Genomic DNA, 14,675 nt, shown 5'->3' on the forward strand with positions numbered 1-14,675 from the left:
TGATTACTGTTACTGATTTTATATACCATATGAATCACGGTTGGTGCGAACCGTCCGAAACACGGATTGGGTTTGGATGAATTCAGTATGTGCAAAACCCGTTTTTGTCGTCTTCTTTGCCCGATCGTTAAAACAGGTTTTATGATGACCTGGTTATTTATTTTCATTTTTTATTACTTTTTTTTTTGTTATTAATGAGTCGATTTTACTCTTTTTGATTATTTTTCAATATTTTGTAAAAAAAGTACAGAAATGAAGGAGAAATAGTTTTGTTATTGTTATTACAAACAGACTTCAGTAGACCTTGTTTTGGCTCATCCTCTAATCTATAAAGGGTTGAGTGTGAAAGATAAGATATGGAAGTAGAACGAATCTAAATCTTAGCATCCAAATTCATATGGAAACAGAGACTCGTTAGAAATGTTTGTGTGCAACATATTGAATACTAAGAAGGATCAATCAGGGCAATCAGGTGAGCACTGAGCAGTGGAAGGGTCTCGGTCAACGCAGCTGGATAAGAACTTGACACGCCACCTTAATGGATCCCACTTGCATACGTTGTAATTTAATACCGTCGGTCAACTACCCACGACGCATTTACTGTACTCACCTTCTCTGGCCCACTGCCGCAATAAAGAGCCGGTAAATGTCGTTAGCTTTTAAGTTTTAATTAAACGACGAATAGACTATAGTCACTACACTACTAGTAAGTAAATATTGAATCAAGTTTATGCTGTGAGTCTGAGCTTAATTAATTAATCGGTTTTGTAATTCCTAAATGACTATAACACCCTTCCAAGTCGCTCGTCAACCTCAACCCCCAGAGAGGGACTTGATCATGTGAGGATATTTATTATAAGATCACTAACCAATGACCAACCGCGCGCATTCTCGGTTGGGATTGACCATCTCAATGGATCGGATATTGGTCCAATCCGATTCGGTTCAATATGAATCTATTATAAATGGATTAGATCTAGTCCAATTTGATGAATATTTTGGGTCATTTTAAATTGGTTCATTTCAATGCCCGGACCCGGACCATTTAATATGTTTAAATTGGGTCTAACCCAAATTTGATTCATTAACACCCGTACTTCAACCCAATTCAATATAATATAAATTCATTAATTATAGATGGAGCAGGTTGATTTCAATCCATTAAATTTAAAATATGTCTTATTAGACCATCCAACCAGTTCAAATTGATTTTTGATTCGAATGGAACCCAAACCCAATCCATTGACGCCCCTACTTAGCGGTCAACATGGTTATACTCGTATTTGTTAGGAGATATTTATGTGCCAGGACCAACCGACATCTTCGAGTCCAACCATTACTTTTAATTTACAAAAGATCTGCTGCACCTATTGAACTCATTAATAGGCCCAAAATCTTTTAAGGGTCTCTTTTGCTTTGTATTTATACATGCATGACTCTCTCTCTCTCTCCATATGTGTGATATATATATTTATGTAAGGATTTATCAGTCTGAAGAGTCTAAACATGGCAAGAAACGGGAGAATTGGAGAGGATGAAGAGAATCTCTACCACAAGGATGAGGATGGGAAAAAGCACAGCCCCACTACCTTGAGTGAAAGGTTCGGCTTGGAGGAATTGTTCTCCTTGAAGGTAGGCGCCTGTTGCATGTAATTTGTAAACCCTAAACTTATTTCGTTTGTTATCCCAACTGATCAGAATATCCTCTCTCTCTCTCTCTCTCTCTCCAGCATTGTAAATTTAAGAAACCTTAAATTTTATTTATTGGTATTGGATCTTTTATTTGAGTGAAAAAATTAAGGGGTCTTTTGACAAGTCTTTTTGAAAAGATCTTCTGACAGTTAAAAGACACATTGAACTTTTTTTGCATGAAAGTCTGAGCAGCTTGAAGCTAGTTTGACTACCGCATGTTTTTTTTGGATTATATTGTTTTAATCAGTATGGCCCGAGGCTCCGGGCCTAATGCTTTTAAGCAATGTTTTCGAACTATCGTAGACCTGGACGATCGAACCATTCGGACCAGAAACCCTTTAGGCAACCGATTCCGTTTTACCCCAAATTCAATCTCTGGTCAAAAACCGTTAAATTAGTCAATGAACCATTTACCTGGATGGTTTGATGTTGAACCGTTCGGCCCAGAGAACGATTTGTGGTTTATTAACTTGTCACAACAAAATGAAAAGGGAAGAGAAGTTTAGACTCTAGATGACATATCTATAAGAGAGAGAGTGAGATCTGAGACTGAGAAATCTCAGATCTACTCCAGTTTTTAGCCATCACCATCGTCGTCGCTGTTGCAGCCTTTAAGCCCTCCTCCTCCTCTTCTTTCTTCTTCTTCTTCTTCTAAACACTTTCAGCCGACAACTTCTCAAATACCTCTCATTTCATCTTTATTTTCTCTTATATTTATATGTATTTTACCCTAATATTTCAATCTAATGGGTAATATTTATATGCATCTTACCCTAATATTCCAATCTAATGGATAAGATAATATATCACTGTTAAAATATTCAAACTTTCTGAACCATTTGATCCGGACAGTCAAAGTACTGACCCAGAAACCAATGGCTAGAACGGTTCCATTTCCGAATCGGTATTTAAACCTTACTTTTAAATCGGGTAACTGATTTCAGTCCCACTATGTTTTATTGACAAAGTGATCGACATGTTAGAGAGAAAAATTGATTGTCATCGTTGCACTTTCAATCACATGGTCAAGTTATAGCCAATACCATTAAAGCAGCTTAATTGAGATAATAGTTCCACTGCATCATAATTAAGATTGAAGAATGGCATCTAATAGGTACTGTGTTCTTGCTTTCTAGGCACCATATAATTATTGATTCTTCTTGATATTTTTTGCCCTTTAGGTCATGTTTCTTTTTGGGTAATTTATTTATCGGGGTAAGCATTTCATACATTTGACGTAACATTTGCTTAGGTAATGTATTCCTTTTTGTTCAAGTAAATTTTTTTATGTTACAATTGCTACAGTTGTAGCTTTTTTTCAGCCTATTTAATGGGTAATTTTGTTAAATTAGTTTTAGCATGTTCCTCTGTGGGTAGGTGCAAAATTTTACATCAAGAACAGCCTTATTTACTACATTTATTAATAGACCATTTCAATGGTACGGAAAATGTACAATGCCTCCATTTACTACATTTATTAAGTGAATAGCAGCTGATTGGTTATCATTTGTTATTTGTTAGGTAGCATACCATTTTTTGTGCCATATTGCCCTCAATGGCTGCGAAATTGATAGTGGATATATAATATGAACTTGTGCATGTAATTAAAAGCTTGATTAATGTTTCCAATCAAAGATTTAATGGGATCACAAGGTGGCCTATTGAAAATTAATTGCAAAATTTCTGCAAATGGGAGTTAAATGAATATTTCCACAACATTATTAAAGATATCAACTTTTTTGGGTAACTATTAAAGATATCAATTGTGACTATTATTTTATCATCAATTCACTTTTTTTTTTGCTTCACAATATAGTTTTTGCATCATAGATTTTGCCAAAACTTGTTTAATGATTTTAAACAAAATATATATGTATCAATTAATATATGCACCTTGCAATAGGGTTATTTATAAGAAGATCCAACTTGATCAAACCGACCAACGCGGATCAACCCAACTTGAATCGACCGGGTTTTCTTCAGCACCGGTCAGTTTTAGGTTGTAAAAAATCATAAACCGATGGTTCAGGTCGGTTTTAGTTTTCATATAAATCGAACCGAACCGACTTAGTAGTTAGTAGTTAGTTCCTAGTTAGTATTTACAACCTACTTAGTTCATACTTAACTAAGTTGTCTCTATCCTAGTTACAACCTAACTTAATTTCTAGTCTTCTAGTTAGGAATGACATTAATGGCAAGTATTGTAAGACAATTAGATAAGGAATTTTTTTGGAAAAATTTAAAGAAAAGAATCAAAGGATCCTAGTTTTTATAGTCTTTTACACCAAATAGGCAACTAATTACAATTAGAATTAGGTGTCCTTTTTTACTTAGATTATAAGGTTTCTTGAAATATACAAATTTCAGTCTTCTTTATCTAATACAGTTTGACTTTCTATTTTCTTGATAACTTCTATTCTAACTTGGTCCGCCCCCTACCAATTTCAGTCTTCTTTCTCTAATAGAATTAGGTGTCATTTTTTACATCAAGTTTCAGTCTTCTTTTTCCAATCTATCAATTTATTACCATGGTTGAACTTAGAGACGAAACCGACCCAACCCGACTCAAACCGACTAGGTCGGTTTTGCTTAACACAGGGTCGGTTTCGGTTTCAATTTCAGGTAACCCGACCAGGTCGGGTCGGTTGAAAAAATCTCAGTAAACTGACTCAACCCGACCCATGAACAGCCCTACCTTGCAACAAAAAAAAATGTAAAACGGTAACGAAACCGTGCTCATACTATTTGCACAATCCTTTTAATTTTGGGGAAATATTCTCAATGCACGGCTGTAAAAATTTGCACAATCCTTTTAATCTTGGGGAGATATTCTCAATGCACGGCTGTAAAAAGCTATAAGAATAGTGTAAACACAGTCTTATGAGCACTGAAACCGATCTCACCATAGATATATAATACATCACAATCTCACCATAGATATATAATACATCACAGCTAACATTTTTAATGCCATTAAAATCTTCACCGATGATAAATATGGTTTGTGAATGATTGAAAATTAAATAAACCATGTGACAACTTTAACATAATTGATTGAAATTACAACAAATATTAGTGAAGGGGCCGGACTGTAGTTGGATTAATGATTTTAGCTTGTCTCTCAAGTCAATTTATTAATATCAAGTGGCTAATTAATTACAGGTCTGGCAAGCATCTGTGGCGGAGCTCCTTGGCACCGCCATCCTCGTTTTTGCACTGGACACCTTAGTCATTTCCTCCTATGAAACCGACACCAAAACACCCAACCTAGTAATGTCCTTCTTCGTATTCCTCTCCGTCACAGTTCTGCTGCTTGCCACTTCCCCTATTTCCGGTGGCCACATCAACCCGGTTATCACCTTCTCCGCTGCACTCATCGGTCTCATCTCCCTTTCTCGTGCCGCCGTTTACATTCTAGCTCAATGCGTCGGTGGTGTGCTAGGCGCACTTGCACTTAAGGCAGTTGTTAGTGGCACAATACAACATACTTTCTCACTTGGGGGTTGCACCTTAAACGTCATCATCGCAGAGGGCCCTAATGGACCCATTACCATGGGTCTAGAGACGAGTCAAGCACTTTGGCTGGAGATCATATGTACATTTGTGTTCCTCTTCGCTTCCATATGGATTGCCTTCGATCATCGTCAAGCTAAAGCCCTAGGGCCCGTTACTGTGTGCTCAATAATCGGCGCCGTGGTGGGGCTCTTGGTGTTTGTCTCAACCACATTGACGACAAAGAAGGGTTATTCCGGTGTGGGGATGAACCCAGCAAGATGCATTGGACCAGCACTTGTTAGAGGAGGACATCTTTGGAATGGGCACTGGGTCTTTTGGGCGGGCCCTGCTATTGCCTGCGTGGCATTCTATTTGTACACTAGGATCATTCCACGTCAGCATTTCCACACCACAGGGTACAAGTATGACTTGTTCACTACGTTGAAGGCGTTATTTGTGTAACATGTATAATTCTCGGAGGAGGAAGTAGGATAGTTATTAATTATGATCTCCTTCTGGCTTCTGATTTGTCAAGCATCAAGGTCGTAGGACATGGATATGCATCCCACCCACTCGATGTATTTCACTTGTTCACTCATATGTAGTCTTTTGATCGTATTTACTTTCAATATAGTAACAAGGTGTCCTGATCAACCGTATATTATTAGAGTACTAGTGGGACCTGTGTCATGCACGGGATTTGTTAAGGGAAATCTAAATAATAGAAATGGTCATTTACTAAAACACTTCTTATAGTTTCATGGATTTACTAAAATTTACCCTATAGTTTGTATTTTACTAAAATACCCTTTATAATTTACTATGGATTTAATCAATTTTCCATTAGATGATAGTGAAAAATGACAGTGTCGACCCTAATGTTCATTTAAATAAATTTTATCAAAAGAAAATAAAAATAAAAATACCATTTTTGCCTCTAATAGACACGAACAACCACTCTATTGGCTATATTTGGTCAATTTTGTTTTCTATACAAAAAAAAACGATCAGGGTATTTTTGGAATGAAAAAATCATGGCCCTAATGGCAAAAAAAACACTCCTTAATGAATGGTTGATTAAGTAAATAAGCTGTAAAATATATGAGATATTTTATTAAAATGAAAACTATAAGGTAGGTTTAAAGAAATATATAAAACTCTAAGGTGTGTTCTACTAAATGACCCTAATAGAAACACATAAGAATATACAACTATTTTATATTTTCAAATCTTCAAATAATTAATAATTATTCATATTTTATATACTACTTTTAATAATTTTTTTATAATACAAAAATAACAATAATTAATTTCAGCTAGGTTTATTCGTTAAATTGATAAAACCGACCGACCTGATCAACTTGACCTAACCATATTGGATCAGTTTCGCTTTGTCCATTTGTAAATCGACCAAAATCAGATGACTTGACCATTGATATATATTAACATTTTATATTTTAAATATAATTTTTAATATGAAAAAGTGAGAAATTTCTCATATTTCTTAGTCTAAAATGTTTTATATCATAAATTTAATTTTTAAATTTCTTTTGAACCAATTGACCAAACCAAAAAATCAATCCAAACTGATACAACTTAAGTGAGTCGGTTTTCACAAATAGTCAGTTTCAACTGACCAAGTCAATTTGGTTGGCAAAACAACCTACAACCAAACCGAACCAACTCATGAACACTCATAATTTCAGATAAATTAATAGTCTCATCTTTGATAAGTAACAATATTTTAATCTCCAATAATTGTTGAAAATTTATAGCGAAAATGCACAATTATTGAAAATATATTGATAATGAAAAAACATACAATAATTGCAAAAATACAATAAGTACTAAAAATATATTAAATTATTTAATAAATACTATAATCTCAAATAATAGTATAATCTCTAATAAACATTCATCAATAAGTTATATAAAAATACAATAACTACAATAACTACAATAAACAAAATTTAAAAATTTCAATAATAGTAGTTTAATCTCCAATAATTATTGAAAGTTTTTTGATAAATAACAAAAAATAAATACATTTATAAATAATCATATTGAAAATAAAGTTATTACAAAAAATAATAAATAATTACTAAAATACGATAAATATTAATATTAGAATATATAATTATATAATAAATATATATTAAGAGTTTAAAATTATTATTAATAAATATTAACTTTTATGAATGTTATTTTCTCGAATTATTAATTGATATAAGTGAAATTAGTTATTTACAATATTATGTAAAAATATTAAATTATTGTTAAAGTTATTTAATTATTAATTTTGTAAAATATTAAATTATTATTAATTTCAATATTATGTTATAATTATTTTTCTACTTTTCATATTTTTTTAAATTTATTACACAACTTATTTATTTAACTAATTTAAAATCTAGTTATGTTAAATATTTTTTTTATTTAAAATATTTAGTTACTTAACTACTTAAACAATATGTAAAATATTTAAATTTTAAAATATTAATTATTTATTGAATTTAATAATCCATAAAATTATAATTTATACTATTATTACATGATTTTATTATTAATTTTGTAAGATATTGTATATTATTAATTTGAATATTATGCTATAATTATTTTTCTACTTTTAAGAATTTTTTTTAATTTATTACATAATTTCGTTATTTTAACTATTTAAAATCTAGTTACATTAAATATTTAGTTGCTTTAATATTTAAATAATATGTAAAATATTTAAAGTTTTTATGTTATTTACTGAATTTAACAATCCATTAAATTATAATTTATACTATTAATACATATTTTCATTGTTCATTTTGCAATATATTAAATTATTCTTAATTTTAATATTATGTTATAATTATTTTTCTACTTTTATGAATTTTTTTAAATTTATTACGTATTTTAGTTATTTTAACTATTTAAAATCTGGTTATGTTAAATATTCATTTAAATATTTAAATAATAAGTAAAATATTTAAATTTTTTTGTTACTTTAATTTCATTTATTTAAAGCTATTACATATTACTAATTTTTTTTTATATAGTTATTTATATATTTATAATATTTTTTATTTATGATATTTATTTATTGAAATATTTAAATAAGATTTTATTTTTTAATGTTAAGTTTTTATTATTTGAATAATATTTAAATTGATAATCCGGAAAAACAGAATTTAAATTGTTAGTATATAATATCGTGATATATTTTGAAAAAAAAAATTGTGTTTTTAATAAATATTTTAAAGCTATTATATAATTTTGTTAGAATATTTAAATAATCCTTAAATTTTTTAATCCAAACTTTCTTTAGATAGATATAGATAAAAAGTTGGGGAGAGGATAAATAGGAATTAGATATAATTTAGGATAGAAACTCTCTACTGAATTAGAGATAATTTTTTAGATAAATAGGAATTAGTGATAATTTTGAAGAAAGTGGGGGATAGTGGGGGAGGTAGTTTAGGAGAAATTTTAGAAGAAGTGATTATTTAGGTTATTGGGAAAGTGCATCTCATTGATTGTTTCAAAAATGACATGGAATAAAAAAATAAAAAAATTTAAAAAAAGGAAAAAATTTCTTGACCGCTTCATTTTAATATATATATATATATATATATATACATATATTGTTTGCTTCTTAGTCGGAATTGAAATTGGAATTGGAATCCGAATGGTCTATTCCTCTTATTTGTTTGGTTTAGATGGGAATTGGAATCAGCTCGACTGGATTCTCATCCCCAAGAAAGAGGGAGGAAATGGCCATCAAACCAAGGAATGCCATTCCACCAAGAATGGGAATGGAATTCCAATTCCGCCCAATCAAACAGTTGGACTACTCCGATTTCACACCCTCATTTCCCTGAGCCAAATTGACCCTTTGATTGCAATGCAATTTTATTTGCACTCATACAAATGCATGGGAGTGCAAATGAAAATTCTGGATTAATTGTGTTTTGGGGTTTACTTTATTCTGCTTCAGGTTTTATTTTGCTTTCATTTATACCGCAATCAAACAAAATAAGATAAATTTTAAAATAAAAATAAGACATAATTTGCACCAAAATCATTTACACTACCATCATTTTGCATCAGTGCAAATAAATTTGGAATTAATTTAGTGTTATGAGTGGACTTAGATTTGGCCAAAGATGAGCACGAACCTGTTCATCTCAACCATTCATGAATTAATATATATTCACCTTTAATTTGGATTAATGTGGAGATGAAATAAAGGAGAGAGAGAGAGAGAGAGAGAGAGAGAGAGCAGTAGCCAAATATGACTCAGGAGACCAGTTGTAGAAAAGAACACAATAAGCTAGCATTTCTGTACGTAAGGTGCATCAAATTCCAACCCACGTGGATTAGGATTTAGGAAAAAGAATTCTGACTCGGCTGTGACCTTCCAATGAAGGACTAAAAGAATATAGGGCAATGCTTTTGGAAGATTATTTGGCGATCATGATTCATTCCTTAAAAGTGATGAACCAACTGAACAAGAGGACCCTTCCTGGACTGGAACACATAATATGCTCGGCCAAATAAATAACAACAGTTTTGAAATTTGGCAAAGAACAGTCATCCATAAATAGTACATCCGAGCAATCAATTTCATCCTCACAGGCTGAAACAGTGATGGGTCGCTATTCCTACACATCTGAAACCTCTATCCAACCTGCTTTCAATCATCGGGGGAGATAAACACAAACTCGGAGGGGACACATATTTGTATCAGAACAAAAGTCAGGAAACGGAACCATCCTCCCTGAGCAATACAGACACATAATCTGTATTGCTTAGGGAGTTTAACCACCACCCAGTGCAAGCTTTCAATCTTTGACAACTAAGGATCAACAGATGAGTGCGATGTTTGAGAAGTACAGTTTCTTTCGAGTGATTGTCACCAGTGAAAATGCTTCAGTTTCATTAAATGATTGAACCAAAGATTCCTCATTCCTGCACGAATACAAGCATACAAATAAGATGCTAAATGGCATATACTATAAATCCTAGTCATATATACCCATTTCTATCTAAATTTGCAGGCTGCAGCACTTGTAGCTAATTCAATTTTCTCTTTCGAAACCATGAAAAACATGGTCCAATTGGATTAAACAGTTCATTAAACCAGATTGCGATTGGCCCATGAAATTTCCTTGGATGGGTCCCTGTAGGTAGGTACCAGGGCAATCAAAATGGCTGCTGGAATTGGCAATTAGAGGAGGCAAGCCGGACAGACAGTAGGCCAGTAGCGTCCATCAACCATATATTCCTGCCCGTGAATTTGAAACCCGTGACCATCCCTGAATGGAGACTAATACTGTGATTCGTTTTGCTCTCATCTCATCTCTTAATGGGCCAGCACCTCCTCTTCCTCTTAAATTGAATCATACCTCAAAAAGAACAGATATCTGATTTCACAGACACATGCAGAATGTGGATTGAAGCATGCTGGGCTATTAAGATTTAGTAGAGTGCAAATTTGTCTTATACCTAACTGCTAGCTGCTATGGTTATCAGGGAGAGGAGCTTGAGTTTTCAAAGGACGAGAGCATTTTCTCATGCCTGCTGATCTACCTCCCTGTGTATGTATTGCATAGCTCTTAATGGCAGTCTTGCCTCTGATCGGACTACAGCCAAACACACCCATCTCTATATATTTTAATGATGATACTTCCAACTGTTACATTGGCATTATCTATCTGCTTCAGCAGCTGCTGAGCCACATGGGTGGATGAACAGCAGAGCTAGACCAGCCCAACTGACCACACCAAGCTGTCGAGGCGTGCTGCTTAACTTTTAAGTACGCATGTTATTTACCAAATGCGAATCCCAGATAGAGCACTGCTGAAATGTAGAGTACTGGTTAGCAGACAAGAGGAGGAAGTTTCTCATGGACCTCATCGGATTGGTTCTGGTTTCAGAGTTGATCCATAAACATATATGTATTTTATATGTTAATTATAACCCAACTAACTAGGCTTTATATATAAAATCAAGTTTCATAACTCAGAAGACTGCTTCTTCCACTTGAGTTACTCTGTTATTAGTATATTAAACTAGAATATTTTAATTATATGAGGCTGTAGCTGTACTAAGTCGATCCAAAGACTAGGAACAAAGAGAAACAACCAAGTACACAGACCTACGGCATGTGTGAGCAATTATCATATCCAAACCTCGTTTCTTGTTACAGGGAAATGGAGTCTTGTTCAGTGTAGGTTAAAACAATACTAACTTTATAATTGCAACCTTTTCAAGGTCAGCACGTGCCCTCCCTAATAATTCTCCTTCATTTGCTCTATGCTCACATGACACTAGAAAGGGTAGAGAGAGAGTAGTGGAAGAGATATCTTGAGACTGATGTCCACTTGTCCATGGGATGGGCCCATGAATTCATTCATCCTCATAACCTTACCTCCCCGCCTTGAGTTCATGGATGAACTCTTCTCTCTTCTGCACAAACTAAACTTTCTCCAATGCGGAGACCTTACAAACTAGCCTTTTAACAGGGTTCAGCTTTAATTTTACTAAAAGAAAAGGCTCTGCTTACTTAGGTGTTCGAATTTGGGCCCAATCTTAGACCCAACCCAATTCCAATTGACCCATTTCCTTTCCCCGATTACATCCCTTACTAAACAAGATATATAACACAGATGGTCCTAAAAATTCAGAAAAGACATCAGTGTATCTATCTTGTCATTGAGAGAGAGAGAGAGAGAGAGAGATCATATAAATATATGTTGGAGAATTAGCAGACAAAACGTATATATAAAACAAAGTGAATGTAGGGCCATGACCGCATTTTTCAATAATTTATTTCACAAAACACCATATCTTGACTTACATTCAGTAATATACTGTGGGTCCCTCATAATTATCATTATTTAATTCATTTATTAACAGCTGACACGCTTATATGAGTTCTGAAGCCGGAACAGTTGAAGGTGAAGCACTGGAATAAGGACTAAGGACTAATAAAAAAATAAAACTACCATAGAGTGATAGAGATCATAGGCCATAAGGTAGGCCATCGACCTCTCGTCACAAATCACAAAATGAGGAAACTTTTGTTACGACGTCAGAATGTATAGAAAAATCTATATGTACAAACAAGAGTTAGGTCGGCTAACCCACCCGCTAATTACTACTTAATTAATCCATCCATCATACACTATTAATCAATCAGTCAAGGGCTTTGTATATCACCACGAAACAAGGCAGGATGGCCCTTGGATTGAAAACGATCAGCTCCTCGAGATTCGTATACACTCCTGCGTATCCAGCAACCGAATCGTACACGCCCTCCTCCTCCGTCGCCACATCATCCGCTACACGCTTCACCCTGCCCGCGATCACTCGACACACCAGCATCGCCCTCCGCCCTTCGACGCTGCCCAGGCTGTCGTGGGCCCTGCCGCTGCTGGCAGTGGTGCGCACCCCCTTCCCCTCCTGCACTTTCCCCGGGAATCCGTGCCGAATGATCGTGCAGACACCGCAGCCCGGTATGGAGCCGCATAGGCTGGTGGTGCCGCGTGCTCCCAGCGCGCAACTTAAGGTGGTGCAGTGGAACCTCAGCAGCTCGTTCCCGTCGGCCGCGCACCTCGGGTTCTTCTTCGTGTTGTTGCTCACCCGCGCCTTCACTGCGTCACGGCAGTCCTCGAACCGCTGGATGGTTCTTTGTGTGTTGTGGACCTTTAATATCCGTTCGATCTTGCAGAGTGGATTATCTTTCTTGAGCCAGCTCGATTTGAAGATTATCTCCACGATGTTCCGGCCTGAATCTTCAGGGCCCAGCTCCGTTACTGTACCAATCGTTAATAAGAAATTTTATTAATTATATTACAGAAAAAAAAAATACAAGGATTTCATAAAATTTTTTGCCTTTTTATAATCATCTTTCTCTTTTCTCTTTAACTCTGAAAACGACGCAAGTGAAGTACCCTTCATTAACTGAGGTTTATTGCTTATAAAAATAAGTCAAGGTCTATGACAAATAGGCGTCGGCGTCTTTTCCGGGTAAGACAAATCAGTAATTGGTGAACTAAAGTTTGTTATCATCAAATCGCAGAACTAGAAGAAAAGGAAGATTTGTTTAAGGATCCTTGGAAAAATAAAGGAAACAGAAATTGCCTCAGTTTTATCTATTTATTTTTCGTCTGAAACTCCGAACATCTCAAATCTAGTGCAAAGGAAGGAAAAAAAACGAAGTTCTAGATAGGAATGAGAAACCCAGAAAAGAAAATATGTCGATGGTGGTCAAAAAATAAAGGGATAAGATCGCATTTACCGGCATGCCTGATCGCTTGATGAAGCTCCAAGTTTTCGGTCTTGGGGAAGACTTCCCCACAGTCGGGGCAAGCACATATAGTAGTTCTCGGAGATGGAAACCTGCACAGACTTTAATTTTCAGCATTTCCATGCCTGCTAATTAAATTCAGATATGAAGAATAAATGGAAGAAAAAGATGTCCAACAATACCTAGCAGGATCAACGATCATGTGACACTCATAACACCCAGAGAGCTTTCGTAATTGCATTCCTCTCGACGAGGACGAATAAGCTCCACCGCCGCTCGGCCTCGTCGAACCCGAGGATGGCCGATTGGATGATCTAGCCACCGATTTCCGACTAAGCAGTGCAGTTTCTTGGCACACACTGCTACTCTCCGGCGAGTTATCAGCCCGGTGCACCACTCTCGTGTTGCCATGAACAACGTCTTTGAAACTACAGATAGAACTGCAGGAAGCTCCCAACTTAGAGTACCCACCAACATTCTTCGACGGGTCGTGAACTTGCGACCCTTCAATTTGTTTACATGTGAGTAAGCTCTTAATTTGATCCCATGAAGAGGGTTGTTTCTGCTGTTTCCTCTTGCGTTTGGAATGCTGCTGCTTTTCTGTCGAGGTTGTCTGAAAGAAAGTAGAGACAGCCATGAAGAGCAGAGCAAGCAAATAGAAGAGAAGAGTTGCAGAACGGACTCTCTCTTTCATAACTTATCTGGTTCTCTCAAGAGATTTGAGAGAGAAGAGAAGAGAAGGTGAGGAGAGAGTATGAGACCTGAGGAATTGAGACTTGAGGGAGAGCTTTTTATTGGGGGAGAGATCCAAGGGAGGAGGAGGGAGAGGAATTAACCATGAAGGGCAAAGCCAAACCGGGTGGTGGGGCCTTTCGTAATTCTTTATTTGTTTTATTTCTTGGCTTTGGGTTTTGGGATGAATCTGCTGGGCCGGTCAGCCCGGTCTAACCCAGTCATACAGAGATTACACAAACGCCACCCGCTGTGGGCCGGTACGCCCAACGTGATCGGTGGGCCTTTTGATCAAGTCAACATTCTTCGGGAAAAAGGATCCCTCATCCCTGATTGGACACTGGCCCTGTTTGATTGGGCAAGGGCCCACTACCTTGACAATGGGAATTGGACGTGAAACGATTCGACGGCGAAGCATAAGCTTGTACAGGTAAGTTGTTTATAGGTAAACCTA

General features: G+C 35.3%; 2 protein-coding genes across 2 annotated transcripts; one reads left to right on the forward strand and one right to left on the reverse strand.

Moving 5' to 3' along the window:
- The first annotated feature begins 1,432 nt into the window (after positions 1-1,432).
- LOC104605576 (uncharacterized) lies at positions 1,433-5,846 on the forward strand. The gene is made up of 2 exons (XM_010270398.2): positions 1,433-1,632; positions 4,855-5,846. The coding sequence occupies exons 1-2, from the start codon at positions 1,507-1,509 to the stop codon at positions 5,647-5,649; spliced, it is 921 nt and encodes a 306-aa protein (XP_010268700.1). The 5' UTR covers positions 1,433-1,506; the 3' UTR covers positions 5,650-5,846.
- Positions 5,847-11,962: 6,116 nt separating this feature from the next.
- On the reverse strand, positions 11,963-14,289 carry LOC104605577 (uncharacterized). The gene is made up of 3 exons (XM_010270399.3): positions 13,672-14,289; positions 13,481-13,581; positions 11,963-12,995 (listed from the first exon to the last, which is right to left on the reverse strand). The coding sequence occupies exons 1-3, from the start codon at positions 14,181-14,183 to the stop codon at positions 12,376-12,378; spliced, it is 1,233 nt and encodes a 410-aa protein (XP_010268701.1). The 5' UTR covers positions 14,184-14,289; the 3' UTR covers positions 11,963-12,375.
- Between the last annotated feature and the right edge of the window lie 386 nt (positions 14,290-14,675).

The sequence above is a fragment of the Nelumbo nucifera genome, chromosome 1, assembly GCF_055504915.1.
Source record: "Nelumbo nucifera cultivar China Antique chromosome 1, China Antique-T2T, whole genome shotgun sequence".
Taxonomy (NCBI): Eukaryota; Viridiplantae; Streptophyta; class Magnoliopsida; order Proteales; family Nelumbonaceae; genus Nelumbo; species Nelumbo nucifera.

Coding starts and splice junctions, on each gene's coding strand:
- LOC104605576 (XM_010270398.2), top strand. CDS start 1,507: ATGGCAAGAAACGGGAGAATTGGAGAGGATGAAGAGAATCTCTACCAC. Junction 1,633..4,854: donor AGGAATTGTTCTCCTTGAAG/GTAGGCGCCTGT, acceptor AATTAATTACAG/GTCTGGCAAGCATCTGTGGC.
- LOC104605577 (XM_010270399.3), bottom strand. CDS start 14,183: ATGAAAGAGAGAGTCCGTTCTGCAACTCTTCTCTTCTATTTGCTTGCT. Junction 13,582..13,671: donor ATGATCGTTGATCCTGCTAG/GTATTGTTGGAC, acceptor AAGTCTGTGCAG/GTTTCCATCTCCGAGAACTA. Junction 12,996..13,480: donor TCAAGCGATCAGGCATGCCG/GTAAATGCGATC, acceptor CGATTGGTACAG/TAACGGAGCTGGGCCCTGAA.